Raw genomic sequence first — 20,397 nt, 5'->3', positions numbered from 1 at the left:
CCCACAGATCTCTCACATTTTAAGCAGCAGCTTTATCATATATACACTGTATTAAAATACGATTGACGGTGCAATAAGGTTTTACAATTTTCATATTTTTGTGAATAGAGACCCTTTATGAAATGAGTCACTTACCTACCTGTACAAGGTAAATTTCGATTGTATGTAGCCTGTAGGGATGTCAATTTTGTCAATAATTCATATTCGAATATTCAATGAAAGTATTCGAATATATTCGAATATTCGATAAAATAAATAAAATCAGATTTATCTTAAATATAAATCATCCTACTCTCATGAAAGGTTTAGCGTAGGTATGCTTATATTGGAAGTAAAATTGTATGAAGACTTTTGTAGGTGTACAATAAGAAATTCCATTTGATATTTGTCAATGTTTAAAATAAATAATTTATTTAAATGTAGAAAAGTATAATTTTAATAAATGAAACGTGTATTTATAGTAGCTCCAACTGAGGAACCAGTCGTCTTACAAAAGGCAAGATAGTCGTAATTGTATACTGTTCAGATTTCAATACGTGTAATAAATTACAATTATCTGCCTGATAAGGGATATTATTATAATCTTTGATAAAATGTAAACAAATATTTCCATAGACAATTTTCCTAGGTAATTAACTAATTTCCCGATAATGAATATAAAATTCATGATTATGTACAACCCGAGATAATCAAGTTATTTACACATTTATTCTGAAATTAAGCCCTTTAGAATATTAATTACAGATTAATTCTATCGGACATTCATTCAATGATCAATTAATCTTATTTTGATAAGTATACTCTTCACGCCTTTTAGACATTCTTAGATTTCATTTGTTGTCCTCGATTCTAGATCCGATCGTATCTAACTAATAAAAACTATGAAAGTACGTTTTGTATTATACATAAAGCATTATTGTACAATTCTTTAACACCTTACTCAAAACAAAATACATGTTATTTAGTAGATTTATAAGCTAAGAAAGTAGTGAAAGAAATCAGGCGATCGAAATTGATCGCTAGTAAATTAAACAGGGATAATTCCAGCACTGTTCTAATAAAAATTTATTAATCACAGTACTTCTTTTTATGAAATCTGAAAACACCGAATATTCGAATCTTAAATTCGTATTCGAATATCAACTCATCGAATGAATATTCGAATGTTCGAATATTCGTTGCCATCCCTACATGTAGGTGATGTAATTGCAAATCTACCGTACTACGATTTTTTTTCCACAAAGATGAGTCTATTTTTGTGAGATCGAAGAGATATAAACAAAACAAAAAAACGTCGAAATTCGGGACCCTGTCGATTTTGGGACTTTCGACCATACATGAACCTGTGGCCAGTAACCTTAAAAGAACATCTGAAAGGTCAGTTGACTTATTCACTGATAAACTCCCTACCGTTTCCCTATGGTAACCACTTGATAAATATGCAATTCAATAAAACCTGTTTATGTTACAAAAATCAAATACAAATTACATAACTTGACTTACAAAATACAGTCAGTGACACACTCGTTGATTTAGGACTGGTTAAGAGGCTGTGATTAGCTGTACAAGCACAGTGTTGATTGTTGAAGGAACTATCTATCACCAATGACAACACAGAGACAGCTGTAGTAAAGGTACTCTGATTGGTTCCTGACATTACTGTGTTTTTACATCTCCATAACAATGTTGCTAGAGGGTTTCCCCCTGATAGATGACAGGTCAAGGTGACTCTAGTTCCAGTGTTGTACTGAAGTCCTGGAGGGGAGGCTGTGATGACAGGGTCAGTGAATGGAGGATCTATCATTAAAGATCGACTAGTTTACATATTCATAATAAAATTCTACTTAGTTTATACATGTTATACTCTTACTAATACTTAACCTATAAGGTATTAAATAATACATCTTAGCTTAGAAACCCATGCACTTTGTTGTTATTAGAGGGGAAATGGAACTATGTCAGCTGACAATTATCATTATGAACTTTTTTATGTGATTTATATTAAACCTTTAAATTTATCTACTCTCTACTAGAATTTTTTTTTTCTATATATCTAAATATCAACTAACGATCCTTTAATACCGAAAATTTGATTAAATCGATCTGATTTCTTTCGAGAATCACATGAACAAAGGAGTAATAATTATGATAAAAAATAAAGTCACTTCATGGTCATTAATATATACTAGGAGATGATCAATGTCTTTTCAAGTATTGCAAGCCATTGTAAAGAAAATCCCTCCATAGACCTAATTAGAGTGTTCCTAGAAACGCTTATGTCGCCTCTTATATAGCATCACTAAAGAAAAAAAAATCTAAGAGTGGTCAGTTATTTATCTGCTACATATGTACTAGTATTATAGTTCATGCATAGAATGACAATTATCATATAGAATTTAATAATTATATAAAAATATCATATTTTGGAATTCCATATTTATATTTATATTATATACGACGGCCAACTGCTTAATTATCAGCCGAAGCAGCGCGGCCGATCGATCTATGTGTGGTTGTGTTAGAATGTGCACATGGGGAAATGAGACGTTATTATCGGCCGCAGGAGCGGCCGAGCTATTTGTGGTTGTGTTAGAATGTGCACATGAGGAAATGAGACGTTATTATCGGCCGCAGGAGCAGCTGATCTATTTGTGATTGTGTTAGAATGAGCACATGAGGAATTGAGTCGTTATTTTTTCTTTGTTAGATAGAATATTTTCTTACTAATAACTTTTATAAAAATTATAAATAAAAGTGTTTAAAATTTGCTTAATAACAAATCAAGATGGTAAAAGTTACGTTTTAATTAGTTTTTCATTTCTCATCAGATATTTATTAATTTATGTTTTTATTGAAAGTTGTTACATGAACTGCTCCCTAACATGGGAGAGTGTAAGATATAAACACAGAACGTAATGTTTCCGGATATCAATTAGAGTGGCAAAATGATTAAAAAATGTTGAAAAAAAAATATAAGCAAATGCACTATAACTGCAAATGACATAATGTTGTTTTTGGTACTTCGCATTTATTGTGATGCTTGTCTATCACAACGAAAACATCGGCATTATCACATGACAAAAATCCAGGAAATCAGCACGTAAAAAGTTAGCACGTCTTATTTGTAAGAAATCATTGAGACATTCATTTTGCAATAAATAATTCGATGATGATATAATCCTATTCTTTATTTGAATAATCATGAATTAATTTATTTTTGACTATAATTATAACAAGTAAGTTTACAGTTTTGCAAGTAAAATATATTAATTACTTTCTGTACTTTCAAATTTAATTTTCGGGACTCTTTCATATGGAAATACTTTAAAATGCTAAACATGTTTGTGGCTGATTTGATGCTTTGCATCATGCAATTTTGCTTAAAACCAAGTCTAAATATTTGTTATTATGTTTCAATTTGTTTTTCATTTCTCGTCAGATATTTATTAATTTAGTGATTTTACAAAAAGTTGTTTCATGAACTGCTCCCTAAAATGGGCGTGCGTAAGATATAAAAAGAAAACATATTGAGTTTCTAGATATGAATTACAGTGCCTAAAATAATTAATAAATTGGAATAAGAGCTGAATTTTGTTTTGAATTTACACTGTAGTTGCAAGTTACACAATGAATTTTTTTCTGCACTTCACATACGTATCTATCACAACACTGATCGGCATTTTAAAGTGACAAAAATCCAAGGTATCAGCACGTGAAGCTTGTGTCCATTTTGTCAGCATTCAGACATTCCTAATCAATTACATGTATTTTAGATACATGTATTTGTTGCATTTGTCCTTGAATCAAATAATTTGATGATAATACATTCCTATCCCTTATTGCAGTCCGATTTTCATATATTAATGAATTTGTTTCTTTGCATAAATATCTAACAATTAATCACTAAAAATTAAAGAGTAAAAAATGCACAGAAAAGTAAAGCAAATGACTATAAATGTATCATATACTTTTTCTATTTTTTTTTTACTCTTTTTGTTGAAATTCTTCAAAATGAAATATCTCTTTGCATCAATTTGACTTGCTAACTTTAATACGCATGCTTGAATAAACCTTATGATAGAAAGAATATAGCAATAATAAGAACTGGCGGATTCAGGAATTTTTAAACGGTGAAGACGAGGGAGAAGTGAATCAGAGGACGAAGTATAATTCCTCTTAAAAACAAAATTATATCTAATTCCAACATTTCATTCAATGGCTCTTTTGACAGGGGAGAGATTAAAGTCTTTTATAACATCAGAAAAAGAGGTAATATTTATTTCTTTAAGAGTGTAGAGGAATCAGTGATAAATAACCCATTTTTAATTCCTTTTCAAGATTTCCAATTTATACATCTCTACATGTTTTTGACAAAGAATGATATTTGATAAGTGACTCATATTGCCCTTTAGAGTGACTATCTCAACTTTCTTTATATACATGTTTAGATTTATTTTGTACAGCTATACACGCAACGTTTATTCGAATTCGTGATTTTCAATTTGATTAAAATGACAATAATTGAGAAATAAGGCATCATGATGCCATTTTAGCATATTTTGTATAAATTTTCTTATTTTCAAGCAGAAAATGTCTGCAATATAAACTCTTCTACGAAATAAAAAAACAATTTAACATTTAAAAACGTCCATAGAGTATAATATCCAATAATACCTATCTAACATTATGAAGTGCCCAAACAAATTTTTAAATTGATGTTTCAAAAGACTTCAAGGGATAACCGAATGTCTTTTCACAGAAAGGCACTGAAAACTAAATGCCAGTAAACATGTATAATTTGTTGATTAAGCTTGACAAAATTAAGTTTGTTTTGTTCTTATTTTACATGTTTTGCATATTTCTTCAAACATTTGAAAACAAAAAAGTTCAATTTATCCTTTCTCTTTTTTTCTTAAAAACTTCTTTACAATTTCATCTCAATCTGTTCATGTAAAAATCCAACATCTACACCAAAAAATATGCATAAATCTCGATGCAATAGTATTTTCTTGCGTCTACATGTATATTGACCATGGGGAGTTAAGAATAGGTCTCAAGATTGGTCTATTATGTCACATAAGAATATCACACTATATAGAAAGATAAGAGCAAATTCATCCATTGGCTTAGCTTTCTCTTTAATTCAAATGAGGAGGGATTACAACAATTTAGGCTCTGGGGTTTAAAAAGGAGGAGGGGGAGTGACGTGTTTTTGTTCATATATCATTTCAGTAGGAAACATACGTGAAATTTATTTACTAAAATAATTTTCAACCTCTTAACATTTTGTCTAAATGACACAATATGTGTCATATATATTACAAGAAATTGTAAAAGAAAAGGTGAGAATGAAAAAGGATCCCACTTATTATTTGTTATAAATACAGAAATATTTGTATTAGTAAAATTATAATCTCATGATACAGTAAACGGCTTTAATTTCAAGTATTTAATATTTCACGATTTCCTATCTTTGTACATTTCATGGTGGTTTTAATTCAGTGGCCACTGGTTTTCTCATTGCTAAATATTTGCAATTGTATGAACTTCAAGTGTTCTTTAAAAATTTAGAAAGTTATGGTAAAATATTCGGAACAAACGCAACTAGTAACTAACTTTAACCCGCCATTGTTAAAACTAAGCTTATCTTATGGTTTTCCATGAGTTACTATTTTACCATTACATTACGAAATAAGAAAACGTAATTTAAACTGTATAGATATAAATTGAATGCTAGATTGATATGTCGACAATATTTAAGGTGGCTTAATGTTCGATGAAAATTCCTTGCAAATGATCGCGAACCTATAGTGAAATCAAAACCACTGCAATGTTTTCCACTTTTATTGTACTGCATTATGCGTGATAACCGATGGACATATTTATGTAACGTGTCGAGCGGAATGTTAGCTTCTATCAGGGGGTAGTACCTTGTCGATTCAAGGTTTTGGGGGATGATTTCAATATATAGCAATTTTTCTTAACAAATGATTGGCAAATGATTGACAACAAAGGCCTGCAAATATATACAAATAATATGGCCTAACCTTATCTAGGTTAATAATCACGACAATATGAAATAGGTAATCAACTAGTTACAAATGATTGCGTAAATGCACTGGGTAGACTATTCCTTTCACTGGCCAACCTTGGACTGACGCTTGTACTGCAGCCTTATTCAGGACACAATCAGTACAAGTGACAGCCCTTCAACTGCTGTGCACACTGCTAGCCTTATTCAAGCAGACACAATGCGCACAACAGCCTGGTCGCCAGACAGGTCAATAAGACGAATTACAGGTGGCTAACCTCCGTTGCTGGTTAGCCTCCGATTGGCTTGCCACTCCAAAACACAACAGCTTTTTTATTATATTCCTTGTAGACCATACTTATTTCTTAAGGTCAACCTCTTCTGTAAGCTGACTTTATCGTCTCACTTACAAGTACCGCTGTATTTCACACACGTCTTATACTTAGCACAGCTTGCACTGGAAAGGACTGTCTGTACAGGGATTCAGCCGTTTTATACCTTTTTAACACGGAAGTTTACATCTGCAACATTAAAGCTAAACCCAAATGGTCAAACTATAAATTTCCGGAATATTACATTTATATAATAATTTTATTTTCAAATACATTATACTGAATACGTGTTAAGTGAAAATAAGTGATGGCTGTTAGTTTTCCTCTTTCATATAATTAAATCAAGATGAAAATGTATTAAGCTTTGATAATTTTGGTATTTTAAGCAACAGTTTTGCAAATGTGTATCGTTTTTGATGCTTATAACCGTTAGGATTAGCAATTAATGATGTATATCAATAACAGCAATAAAGTCTTACATCTTATATCCAGCATGTATTTGTTGGACTCCACACGTTGTCCCGGTCTGTTGCTGGCTCTACAGTACACCTGTTGACCATTGTCCCCTGCCACACCTGTATACTGTAGTACTGATGTTGTTCTAACAAGGCCATTGCTGTCGATGTCTGTTGTATCTGTGGTTGGCGTGGCCAGAATGGGTGATGCCTTGTACCACGTGATGTTGGCTGCAGGGTTACAGTAATTTGTCTGACAAGTTAGAGTTATCTGTTTACCAACATCCATAGTAATCTGGGTTGGGTGCAGGGTCACCGATTTTACTAAAACTATAAATGTAATTAAAACTAGAGGTATTGTAAGCACTGCATGAGTTCACAAAATAATACTCCCAAATGAGTATAATGGCAAAGTCCATATATTCAGTGGTATAGGAGGCCTGCTGCATGCGTTAATTTACACTTACATTTTAATGGAAATACAATGCGCTAATGTTAATGATAATATTTCTTTCTGAAATATTGTTAATTTCTAAATCTGCTGTTTAAGTCAAATATCTATTTGGAGTGCGAAAGTAACTGCTAAATACTGTTGTTATCAAAATTTAGAAACTTTTATGATATACTTGTAAAAATTTAAGGATATTCAATGCGTTGTAGTAGGATTTTATTTCCCCAATGATACAGGAGTTTTTATTTTTTTTTTCACAAATATTGAATGCAAATAAGCAATTCGAATACACTCAGAAAGTCAATGCATACAGCTAAAAAAAAAAGCTGTTTATTGAGAACTGATATGGTGGTTAATTAAGAAATAAGATATCATTTTAGAGTTTCATTGACACATGACATGAAGTTGGTAACGTGATAAAATTCTTTAACGCCCGAAGGGCGTTATAGTACATTTGATAACTTACCAACTTCAAGTCATATTCCAACGAAAATCTAATTTAAAATGATTTTTTGTTTCATAAATTTATATTTTAATCTGATTTGTGTTACAAAGAAAAACATGCACTATTTAGATGTTGTTATTGAAATGCAACATAACGTACAGGTACGACCTCATTTGACGCCACAGTCTAGATATACCTTGTCTTATGTGGTTTGTTTTCCATGCGCAAAAAATCTGATCACGTGACCAACTTCATGTCAACAAAATTGAATGCCAGTTTCGTTAGTGTTGTCATAATTATAAGGAAAAATATTGGCAAATGTAATATATAACATTAACAGCAAGTATTTACACTTCGATATTTATATTTTTCAAACGGATGTAATATGGCGTCAAGCTCGTCCTTTATGGATATTCATTGATAATTGCTAGTTTGATAAAAACAATATATTAGGAAAACTGGAAGCATTTAAGATATGACATACCTATAACACTGAAGTTGACTTGATTACTTCTCTCATCTCCTGTAAGTATTCCCTTGCAGTAAACTCCTTTCCCATTCCATCTCTGAGGAACAGGATACACCACACTGTATGTTCTATCATTCGGACATGTTGCAATGTAATTTGTAGAACAAGCAGTTGGTTTACAATTTGTTCCAGATGGTACTGATGAAAGATCACAGAAAGGGTCAATGCTTGCAGTAGAGTAAAAAGCTGCACTTATTGGAAAGTTCTCAAAGATACATTGTAATGTTACTGTTTGATTCACCTCCACAGGTCCAGAGGGAGAGACTGTCAGGGTTATGGAGGCTTTAAAAAACAAAAGTAAAAGAACTGCTGTACAAAAGAAAAACTTACTCATTAATTATTCTGATAGTCATATAAACTGGTAATTGTAATTTCACTTTTTATTTTCATTTTATTTGAATAATTTATTTGAATATTTAGAATGTACTTTATGATTTTTTTAAACAAAAATATAATTTATTTACATGTATAAAAAGTATTCAATGTGTTTCAGAAAAAAACAATCTAATGAAAGTAGTATTTCTTTTAATCAAAAGTGTGAATTTATCAAATTTCAAGAAGCATGGAGAAAAAAATCTTCAAAAAGTCAAAGATTTCTCTGTAGTGCGAACTTAAATGAATAAATTCACAAAAACCAAGAATACTTTTCTTTATAATTGTGTCTCCTATGCTATAAACTAAGAAAATTATTATAAGATGTGATTAGTTGACAACATATATGTAATAAAAAGAAACTTTATCAAGATACTAAGGGAAAATAAACAGAAATTGTATTGAGGGGGAAGACCAACTCCAGAGTACAAATTCCGGGGGGGGGGGGTCTGGCTATGGGGGAATCCTACTCTAAAACACCGGTATACAACTCATGCATTTGTCTGCCAAGATGACTGTCTAAGAGTTGTGCAATGTAATATTAAAAATCAGATCAAGTAGACAAATGATTCTACAACCATCAAAGCTGAAATGAAGGGTTAAATTTAAATTATTAGAAATAATTATTCAATTAATTTTTCACTCATTTATTTGTGTGTAATTCAAGTGTAATTCAGGTTTTTAAATTTAAAAAAAAATTCAATCTTACTTCTAAATGCTTTCTTTTTTACTGCAATATGGTCAGACCACTTGCATCCGGCAAGTTAAAAAAAACTCGAATCTCTTACATAGGCGTCCATGACAACCCACTCTCCTCTGAACAAAAATGCTCTTTTTGGAAATAAATGAATTGCTTTTAATTGCTTTTAAACAAAGACGCAAACAAAATACTATACGATGAATTTGTGATTCTGTAACAGTTTTTACATTAATGTTGATTTTTTACCTTTTAAGAATTTATTTGCTTCCTCATTTTTCAGAGATCATCCTAAATGCGACAAAGCATACTAAAAATTAGGTTTTTGAGTAGCATTTGCTTTGGAGTGTTTTCTCACTTCATTTTTAGTGATTGGCATGTTTAAATACAGTGTCGCTTTTGGTAGACCAAGCAGGAATTCTATCGGTTTAAATTGGTAGTATTTTCCACTCACAGCTGATGTGTAAAAACTGCATTAAAGATGATGATCTATGCTGATTATCACATTCTTGGCATATGCAGTAAAACTGTGTTATAAAAAATTGGCTTATAGGGAATTATTTTATCTGGCGGCCGCCAGATAAGTTTCTGGCGGCCGCCAAATAAATATCTGGCGGCCGCCACATAAATAAAAAGATCTGGCGGCCGCTGTATCTCTTTGGCGGCCGCCAGATAACTTTCTGGCGGCCGCCATATAATTTCTGGCGGCCGCCAGATAACTTTCTGGCGGCCGCCAGGTATTTATGTGGCGGCCGCCAGATAAAATATTTTTCTACCTGGCACCTACCGGCTTCCATACATATGCAACCAAATATTGACATAGGAACGCCCAACCGAGATAGGAAGGCAATTATAAACGTGAATATTAAGGGTGTTTGTGCAATCTTATTTACCTCGCACATATCAATTCGAAAAATAGTTCTACATCTTTATGATTTTAGCATTATTTTCAAAAAAATTTCAGTTTTGAAAATTAATGACATGTAAACAACATACTTATAGCCCACTGATAACGAAGTAAAGAAAATAACATGTAAATAAAATGTAGTGTGGTAGCCAGTATTTTATTTCTCAACATCATTTATTTCCTGACCGTAATAAATATATATGTAACAGGTCAAACTTGTTACAAAGCGTGGTGCAAGATTTTAGGCACAATGTAATCTTATCATCAATTATACTCTAAACTCAGTAGATTTGATATAAAAACGCATTACAATTTTTCATAATAAACAATACAGTTACTTTACCTTTTGATAATGAAGTATGGAAAGTAAAATGCACAAGGAAAACCAGCATATATTTCCACTCCTTGGAGTAAAGGTGGGGCATGATTAAAGTTTTTATATCTTCGACGTAAGAAATTTTTTAAAAACTTCCTGGTTCTTGTAACCGTTATAAATACATGTAAATAAAAATACAATAAGTGTGCAAGTATTTTGAGGAAATTTAAGGAAATTAAAAAAAAAAATTTTGAGTGAGAAGAATCTTTTTCAAATATCCGTCACACAAATTATCATCATTATTTTTAAACTTCATGAAACTTATGAAACTTTCGTGTGAGAATCTTTTTTATTAGAATGCGATGTATTTTAGTCGAATATTTTATATTTATCTTATAAACAGACAAAACTAACTAAACTGCTTTCTGATATACATGTTTACAAATGCTTTGAACTGTAGGTCTTTGGTTGATGGACCGAAGGGATACACATGAAAAAACCGTGCGCTAGTTTTGGATTCATTCGAACTTTCCCAAGAGAGGATCTAGAGTAGGTCTGGGTTATGATACACTAGTTATTAAATTTCTATGTAAAATACGAAAAATAGACAATGGAAACACGGACACCACGTACTATGGTAAGGAGATCCATGTGTTTGAAGAAAAGTTTACTTAGTATTAGGAAAGCAACTTGTCCCTCCTTGTACAGTTTTTCGAAAAACTGTACAATAATGACATTTATCGTAAATATAGAGAGAATCTATGGAAGAAAAAAATTAAATACTTATATACCATTTGGTATAAACAAAAGGGAGCACTATTGCCCCTAAACCATTATATGAACAGTTTTGCGTGTGTACATTGTATATATGAATATGTTTATTTATATGGAATAATTTATTTTACATGTACATTATTTAGAGTCCAAATATATGTATCATTTGATTACTTTTGCAACTCTCGCAATCTTTTCAGATGTTTTTCGCGCAATATATATATATATATATATATATATATATATATATATATATATATATATATATATATATATATATATATATATATATATATATATATATATATATATATATATATATATATATATATATATATATATATATTTAAGAAATAAGGTATCATTTTTAAACATCTATCGGGATATAAATACGGGTTGGTCACGAGATCAAATTCCATAAAGCACGAAGGGCTTTATGGTAAATTTGATCTCGTATCAACCCGTATTTATATCCGATAGATGTTTTAAAATGATACCTTATTACTTATATTTACATTTGTGACTTATTCATATTATTTATTAGCCTGATTATAACCTTTAACGCGTGAAATGTTTTATTTTTTCAAACTCAACGGCACAAGTTTGATCTATTGATTGCGCGTCGACCCTTTATGACGTCACTGAGAAATTACGTCGAACGTTTATGACGCGAGGAACCCGTGTTTATACGGATATAGATACACATTGCTTTTAACAGTGTTATATAAAGGAAAACATTTGCAAATGTAAATATATATATATAGATATAGATATATACTAGTATGTATATATATCTTCTTTTCCTGGATTCTCATTTCATCAAATAACCGGTTAATTAAATTTATAGTTATATACATGTATATACAGAGATTTCTTGATTAATCAATAAAGCAAAGAGGAATAACTCTCAAGCACTTCACCTTCTTCTTCACTCACCGAGGTTAGTTAAGACTTTTAAAGAATTTCTGACACAATTTAAGTGACATACTACTGAAAACACTGACGTTGATCATGGTGATAATACCAAATACTGATGCTAAGTTATCTCTACAAAAATGACGTTTTGGACAGTGACTGAAGATTATAAAACCAAATTAAAAAAAATATTATGACTAAATGAAAACGTTTCGGCGCAAGTAATGAAAGCGATGAATATCGAGTAAAAATGAAAACATCTCAGTGAGCTTTGTATTTATGACACTTATCAGTGTTGGTATTATTAAAAGATTTCCGGAAGTCCAAAGCGTATAAGAAAAATCTACGGACTAACGGTTTTTCGCGGAACATGGCAGAGTCAGGGAGTGTGCAGACTGCCGAGGAATCGTTCAGTTGTCCGATCTGTCTGGAGCAGTTGAAGATTCCTAGGTATTTACTTTGTTTACATACGTTTTGTGAGGCGTGCATTCAGACGTACATATCTAGTACAGCAGCCCGCTGCGAACAAGACGCGCTGAATTTCATTGAGTGTCCAGTTTGCCGAAAACCAGCAGTAGAACCGAGGAAAGGGGTGTCAAGTGAGGAATGGGTAAAAGATCTTCCAGTTAACAAATGGATATTGACTATGTCAGTAAACACAGTGAATGAATCTAATAAATATTGTCTGTTCTGTAAAAGAGATAATATTACAGCTTTGGCAAAACATTGGTGTAAAACGTGCGCTGAACCTATCTGTGAAGATTGTAATCGTCTTCACAGAAGAGTTCCTGTGCTCCAAAACCATAAAATTTACTGCTTATCTGATTCACTGAAATGGTGTGAACCAGTTGATGTTGAGGAACAATGCAGCGTCCATAAAGGAAAACTTGTGGAGGTGTTTTGCAGAGACCATAACAAAATATGCTGCAGTGTTTGTTTTGCAACGCTGCATAGAACTTGTTCTTATGTAGAATCAATAGAGGATGTTGCATTAGAGCTTGATAAAGAGAGTGTTAGAAATAAAGTGAAGTCATTGACAGATCTCCTAGGTAGTTTGGATGCACTGCAGGATGAAAACATGGTGCAAAAGGAAAGGCTGAACAAAGCAAAGGAGGAAATATGTTTAAAATTTGAAGACAAAGTAAAGAAAGCCAAAGCACTGATAGAAGAAGCACATGCCCAGTGGTTGAAACGTTTTGATGTTGTTCATACATTTCAAGCTGACAATATTGATACTGTGTCAGATGAGCTGAAGCGGTTTGGCACTACAGTGAAAGAAGCGAAAACTTTACTTTCCTCTGTCCTTGAGAATGGTTCAGAAAAGCAACTTTTCATTACTCAACATAGGTTGCTGTCTCAGATATCGGCCCACTTTGATCGACTAAAATCTTTGCGTTCATGGGACTTGGCTGAGACGTATTCTGAAGTAAACAGTGACATTTGTTATGAGATGTGGGAAACAGGACAGTTCGAGGATGCTAAAATATCCCTGAAGTCGAGCAATGCTCTTCCTATTGTTTCTAAATATTATTACTTAATAACTGAAAGAAGTGATATTCTGCCTCGCCCCAAGTCATGACTAGCTACTAAGGATTAATGAACACCGAATTTCAGAAAAATTCAGTTTTGAGTACTCTGTGCTGGGTATCTCATCGAATTTTTGTTGATGACGCGAGGATTTTGGTTTCCTTAGAAGATAAACTATCTTTACAAGTCTATGATGTAAGTTGTCAAACAGGCAAAGTTGTCCACACAGTGGAATGTGAATCTGCTCCACGCGGAATTAGCTACGCTGAAGGAATGGATAAGTTGTATGTTGCTTTCAAAACGGTTATTGTTCAGTATCAAGTAGAAAACCGGGGATTGAAGTTCACTGAAATGGCGAAAGTTCATGTTTATTCAGAAATAGAAGGACTTGCCGTTAGTAAAAACATGGTTTTTGCTCTAAACTCGAAAGAAATAACTATTCGGTCCTGTAATTTTAAAGTGAAGTCAATCGTATCACATAAAATTAGTAATGGAAAATTTATATGTGCATCACTTTCTGCTGGTAAATTTACCTATGCAACAGGCAATCACATTATCGTGAAAGATTTAGAAGGCAACGCGATTTTAGACTTCGAAGATTTAGATACCACACCTAGAGGATTAGCATTTGATTCGAATGAAAACAATTTTGTTTGTAAAAATGAACAGCAAATCAGAAATGATTGAAAGTCGAGCAGGCGAATTGATTTAAGCACTGACGGACAGCATCCTTACAATATAGTGTTTCACCCAGCAGGGCATAGGTTTATGTGTTTGTATAAAGAAGATGGGTGAACATGACGAGCGAAAAGCCCATAGTGTGACAAACATGAAGGTGAAAAATTAAATCTCAATTATATCAAAATTTTTCTTTATAATTCATCTAACATTAAAATATACTATATGTAAAATCTCTACAATTTGCAAAAATCACACAAAGATTGAAATTATTTGTTTATGAAGTCTTGTACACACACTAAAGAGGGCAAAAAGAGTCATTTTCTCATACTATAACACTATTTTTCGATATGAGTGGGTCTTCGCTCCATTTTTTTGAAAGTTAATCCTCGAAGTTTGCATAAAAATATACATTTTTTGGTTTCCTAAAATATGGAGCAAAGACCCACTATACCTTTAAAATACACTTTTATGACACAACATTCGCATCTTTCCGAGAAATACTTGAAGTCCATTAAGTCAAGGGTCATATCACAAACATGATTTAAATGCCAATATTCATCAGATCTTGCGTAGTCTAGTGGTTAGCGTGCTTAGTCTCGAAAGAAAATGATACTCAGGATTTTTATTGCTAGGGTTCGAACCCCCATGAATATCACATTATTTTTTTTAATAAAAGAATAAATTTTCCGAGAAAATTTTCCTCAGAAAAGTTTTGTTTATCATAATTTCATACTTTTCAAAAATGAAAACTTTGCTCTAAATAGTAAATTCACAAACTAAACATGATTTTTATATATTTGAAGCTATAGGCTTTCTGCACGCTATGTTCGCCCATCTCCTTGAAAAAAAAGTTGCCATATTTGATATCGGAAAATAAATTATTTTCATATTAGTATTGTGGGAAAATAAAAAAAATTCCATGTACACTCGACCCATCAAAATAAGTAATATCGTGGACATATGTTCACGTTGATGGTATATTGTACTTTTAAGATCTCTATTATTAATGCTAAATATCCTTATATTAATCTCAATATTCATATTGTTCTATAAAAAAATCAGTAATTTAATATTTTATAATAGATTTACATTAAAGATTTAGACCACAGTAGATTTACAAGAGAATGTAGCATTTGTTGATAAAAAAAAATTTAAATGTTTTGCGTTTTGTTATGTATTGATTTGATTGAATTAATTATTTTAGATTACTAAGCTGAAGGTTCGAACTTTTCTGGTTGGAGTTTCATTGTCGCCCTGTCTTTCTTTTTGCATTTATACTTTTCCAGACGCGATGGGCTAGTTATTTCCAGCCTCGCACAGAGTGTTCTTGGGTTTGTTGATTCAAGTTTGTTAAAATAAGGCCATGACCCCTTCCAGTGGAGATAATCAAGAAGAGACAAAATTGGTTTGTTTCATTAGAAAAAAAATTCTCAAGAACCACTAGATGAGAAAAATTGTTGACGTGAAAGCTTTCCGACACATGGTAGATTCAAACTTTTTTTAAAAAATCATGGCCCTTTGGAGTAGGGCGAGGCAAGAATGGGGCTAAAGGTTCTACATGCAGATATAAAAGAAATGTAAAAGGTAATGATAACGAACAGTGATCGATCTAAAAAAAAAAAATCCATAAACAATACAAATATGTGTCCGTATGCGTAAAACACGGACCCCTAAGAATTCCAGATGTGGGATCAGGTGCCTTGGAGGAGTAAGCATCCCCTGTTGACCGGTTACACCTGCTGTGCGCCCTATGTATTGATCAGGTAGACGAAACTATCCTTAGTCAATTCAGTTCAAAAACAAAGAGCTAACATTTTGGTATGAAACAAGTCAGCCAAAATACGACCCAGTGATAGGTTATATTTTCTAAGAAGGTCATTATAATGACCATAAAGTTTACAAAATGGTGACTTTAAACGAGGCTGTTGAAATCCGTGTAACATCAACTTATCAGTGAATAGCCTGCCTCGCTTTAAAAATTGATCGTTCTCAGAGTAAGCTCTTGAGTAGCGAATAAGGTGGGAGACATAAACACCATAAGCAGGTGATCGTAATAGTGGAATATTACTACATAAATAAGGAAATAATTAAGGAAAGTGACGATTGAAAAGCTGAAGTCATCTCGTTTGTCATACAATTTAGTTTTTTACTGGCCTTTATCGTCTATGAATTAATAATAATATAATTACATAAAAGCATATCAGATAAATAGCTCTACGTTTCTACAATTCAAGAAACGTGTATGACAGCAATACTCAAACCTAACCAAATTAAAGATTTTCACAATATTTAAGGGGTCCTTTGCTTTTAAAAATCTTTCAAATGGCATATCAAAATACACTCATTTTAAATCTTTATAATTTGAACATGAATTTTTTTCTAATACGTTTACATATATATGTTTGATATTCTAGAAAATAACTGATGATTTATTTATTTAAAAAAACAGATACTAATATCTTTTTTAAATAGTTCCAAAATTGCATAATTTTATTGCATTAATTTCGGCCATAAAACAAAACAAAAACAGTACAATTAACTTTAAATTTACTGAATTAAATAGTAGTTTACTAACTGTCATTTGCTGTTTAATTTTAATTATTCGAATTCTTAACAGAACAAAATATTATTTATATGTGAAAATATTATTTCCAGCAGTTCAGTCATTGCTATAGAGTTTGAGAGATATCAATGTTTTAATCTCATAATAATTTTCCAAAATAGGAGTGTTAGAGTAATGGTTCAAAGTACCATATACCGTCAAGGTAGCTCAAGAGAGAGGTATTATATAGGCTATGCCTGCTGCCTAATCCATTTATGTTTCAGTACACAATAAAATATGTTCAAATCAAATCAAGGTACATGTAGCTCAATCGGTAGAGCGCTTGCTCCGTGCTCGGAAGGTCGTGGGTTTGAATCCCGGCCGCGACAGACCTAAGTCGAAAAAAATTGGTAGCAACTGTTCCTTCGCCAAGCGCTCGGACTTTGAAATGAAAGTTGTGGATCTTTCAGATGAGCACCCGTGTCACGACAGGCAATGGCATGATAAAGATCCTTCACTGCTCAATGGCTCTGAGTGACAAGTGAAGGTCTTTTAAAGCCCTCCTCGGTACATAGTGCCACTTCTGTATTACCCCTACTAATGTTATTTTGATTTAAATTCAAGTCACGTGGTGTGGGTTGATCCTTTCTAAAGTTATAGGGTAGAACCGGTTTTTATAAATAAAATTGGCAGTAAAAAAGAAATTGCTATAATCTGTTTCTTTTAAAAACATGTCCTATAAAAATGTGTTTCTTGAAAGATTTTCAAGATTTTAAACAGAAAATGAGTGGGATCTTAAAAAATCACTATCTACATGTACTTAATTAATCTTTTGTGATAATTTACAGCGAAAATTGGAGCTTAGTAGCTTTAATTTTTCCAAAATCGCCCGATGCGCTGATAGAAAAATATATATATATGATCTTTGTTTATCTTCTATATCCTTTTGTTATTAATGCGCACAGAGGATCTTACCACCAACAATTGACCGATCATTGAATGAAAAGCAACGTTAACTCGACACCTATATGTTTACATTTCATAGGATCACTTCGAACACGTGTTTCAACTTAATCTACGATCGATATTAAATGGATTGCAAAAAAAAATGTTTATATGAAAAAATATGAAAGATACCACGGGCTTTTGTAATTTGTTGTTCGGTTGTTGACTAGAAAATGCATATAAAAATGTAGTCTGTGCCACGTTCAGAACGCTAACGCTTCAAGGTTAAGGAAAACCATCCTCACAACGTCAAGGTCCTGAGTCAACATTTTGCCGTTGAACAACGGCAATGTGTTGACTCAGGACCCCTGACGTTGTGAGGATGAAGGAAAACGAGCAGCATCCCTTTGGTATTTAAACAGTTAAATGGACAACATTTTTTTTTCTTATTACATCTGTGCTTTTTGGTCAGGGAGCCCACCTGACAATTGTATTCACCGATAATACAACAAAGGAATGCAGACGAAAATCGCCTTACAGTATAAGTTTGAGAAACCTAGATTCCACTTTTATTTAACGTGTTTCAAATGAATTGTTAGTAATTGTTAGCATAGAAATAATAGAACAAAAATGGGCAGCATGGAAAAGCATGCAAATGCATGGGGGGAAATGTTCTTTGTGCCTTTCCGATTGCCTTGTTTTGTTGTTGTTGTTTTTTTTTTGGGGGGGGGGGGGGTTTCAAGCGTAAAATTCCTGTAGTATCCGTAGTAACCCACAATGCAATTCAATTCATTCAGATTAAGCAATATTGGTACCCCATTTGCTACATGTAATATAACGCCAAAAAATATAGTCCCAGTTCACATGCAAGCATGTTTTTCAAAAAAGAAATTTTAATACATAAGTGAAGAAATAATGCAATGAAGAATACTTACTGACGTTTGAATGAATTCAAGAGAGATTGAAATACATTTAAAGGTCCTTATGTTCCATTTCATGTTCTCAGCAAGGAAAAAAAGCGAACTTTAAGCTAATCAAAAGCTGGCAGAAACAGACTTCAAACAAGGATTCTATTTGGGATGACTTGACAAATCACTCTTCACAATTTACTCATTTTCATCCTAAAGGGTATAACTGGAGAAACAAGACTTTCGCCACAGTTTCTTACGGGAATAGTACAGACAAACATGCCTCAGATCAGATCTACTTTATCATTGCATCGACTGATTGTATTATAGGAACCTTCGGAAACCTGGCATTTATCTCACTCTTTATTTTTCAGAAAAAGTTTAAAATACCAACATATACAGGAATATTTTGCTCTCAAAATTGATATTTTGCTCAATCTGATTCTGAGATATTGTAGCATATTCCAAGACATATTTCCGAGGGGTATGTCATTTCAGTACTTCTATGGACTTACGGCATTTGCAAATGTCTCATCTAATTACCTTTCTTCTGGTCATCGCTATTATCCGTTTACATCAGCAAGCCGTTTTACAGCCTCACCTTTACGTACACTAAGATTGTGTACATGTCACTTGGTGTGTGGATCTCCTCTCTCGTAGTGGCGATCTTGTACAGTGTGCATCTGTATTTGGTTTATAAAAGTTTAACGACTATGTCACACAGTGGTATTGTGGAGCTTTCAACTCTGTGTTTGTCATTTTTTGGATCTCTAATACCGATTGCAATACTTCATATCTTAAATATTATAAACATTCGAAAAGGCCTATCAAAATCCATTGTACCTTTTCAGAAAACCATGTCTGCTATGTTGGCAGCCAAAATCATTATTTCAGTTGTGACGAATTTCCAGCTCTTCTTGTTAATATCCTGTATCTTAATCTTAATCTTAATCATATAAATATCTGCAGTGGAATTTTGACTTCTGCTTCTATCTTCCTGATGATCAGTTGTAGTTCAAATCCTAATGAATTTTTCATTTTTTCAAAGATAGCTAAGAAAAAATATCTAGATTTGTAATATGCAAGTGTTTACGAAATTGAAGTCATGTACACATCTTATTCTGAATTTTCATCATAAAAAACAATTTGTACATTCTTTAAATAATTTTTCTTAAGCAAATGAGAATAAATATAGAGATATAATGCATATTCTCTATCATTTATTATTCATTTCTGTAAATGAATTCTTTTCTTTCTTTCTTTTTTTTTGAATTCAATATATATATATATATATATATATATATATATATATATATATATATATATATATATATATATATATATATATATATATATATATATATATATATATATATATATATAATTTGTGATTTGTTGGTGGAAAGATGAAATAATCAGGTCTACTGATTATATTATGTGTTATCTTCACTAGAAACAGACAGCCGTGTCCCTTTGTAAGGCAGTATTTCCTATGATATTCTTGACAACATCACGGAATGCAAATATAAGTAATATACAACGATTATTCAGTGAACATGGCATTATGAAT

At 32.1% G+C, this 20,397-nt stretch overlaps 2 protein-coding genes across 2 annotated transcripts in view; one reads left to right on the top strand and one right to left on the bottom strand.

The window, feature by feature from the left end:
• LOC133178191 (synaptogenesis protein syg-2-like) overlaps positions 1-12,322 on the bottom strand; it is a 142,651-nt gene extending 130,329 nt beyond the window's left edge. The window contains exons 1-4 of the mRNA XM_061312941.1: positions 12,298-12,322; positions 8,199-8,525; positions 6,843-7,148; positions 1,504-1,797 (exon numbers count right to left, since the gene is read on the bottom strand). Of these exons, the coding sequence (XP_061168925.1) occupies positions 1,504-1,797; positions 6,843-7,148; positions 8,199-8,525; positions 12,298-12,322 (952 nt within the window). The remainder of the gene's footprint in view (positions 1-1,503; positions 1,798-6,842; positions 7,149-8,198; positions 8,526-12,297) is intronic.
• Positions 12,323-12,594: 272 nt separating this feature from the next.
• Positions 12,595-13,803, top strand: LOC133178190 (transcription intermediary factor 1-beta-like). Its single transcript, XM_061312939.1, has one exon. It carries the CDS (start codon positions 12,595-12,597, stop codon positions 13,801-13,803), a length of 1,209 nt encoding a protein of 402 aa, XP_061168923.1.
• Positions 13,804-20,397: the final 6,594 nt, after the last annotated feature.

This window comes from Saccostrea echinata, unplaced genomic scaffold, assembly GCF_033153115.1.
Source record: "Saccostrea echinata isolate AGI-Se365-2 ecotype Australia unplaced genomic scaffold, CSIRO_AGI_Sech_v1 ptg000002l, whole genome shotgun sequence".
NCBI lineage: Eukaryota > Metazoa > Mollusca > Bivalvia > Ostreida > Ostreidae > Saccostrea > Saccostrea echinata.
This window is presented reverse-complemented; position numbering and strand designations above follow the sequence as displayed.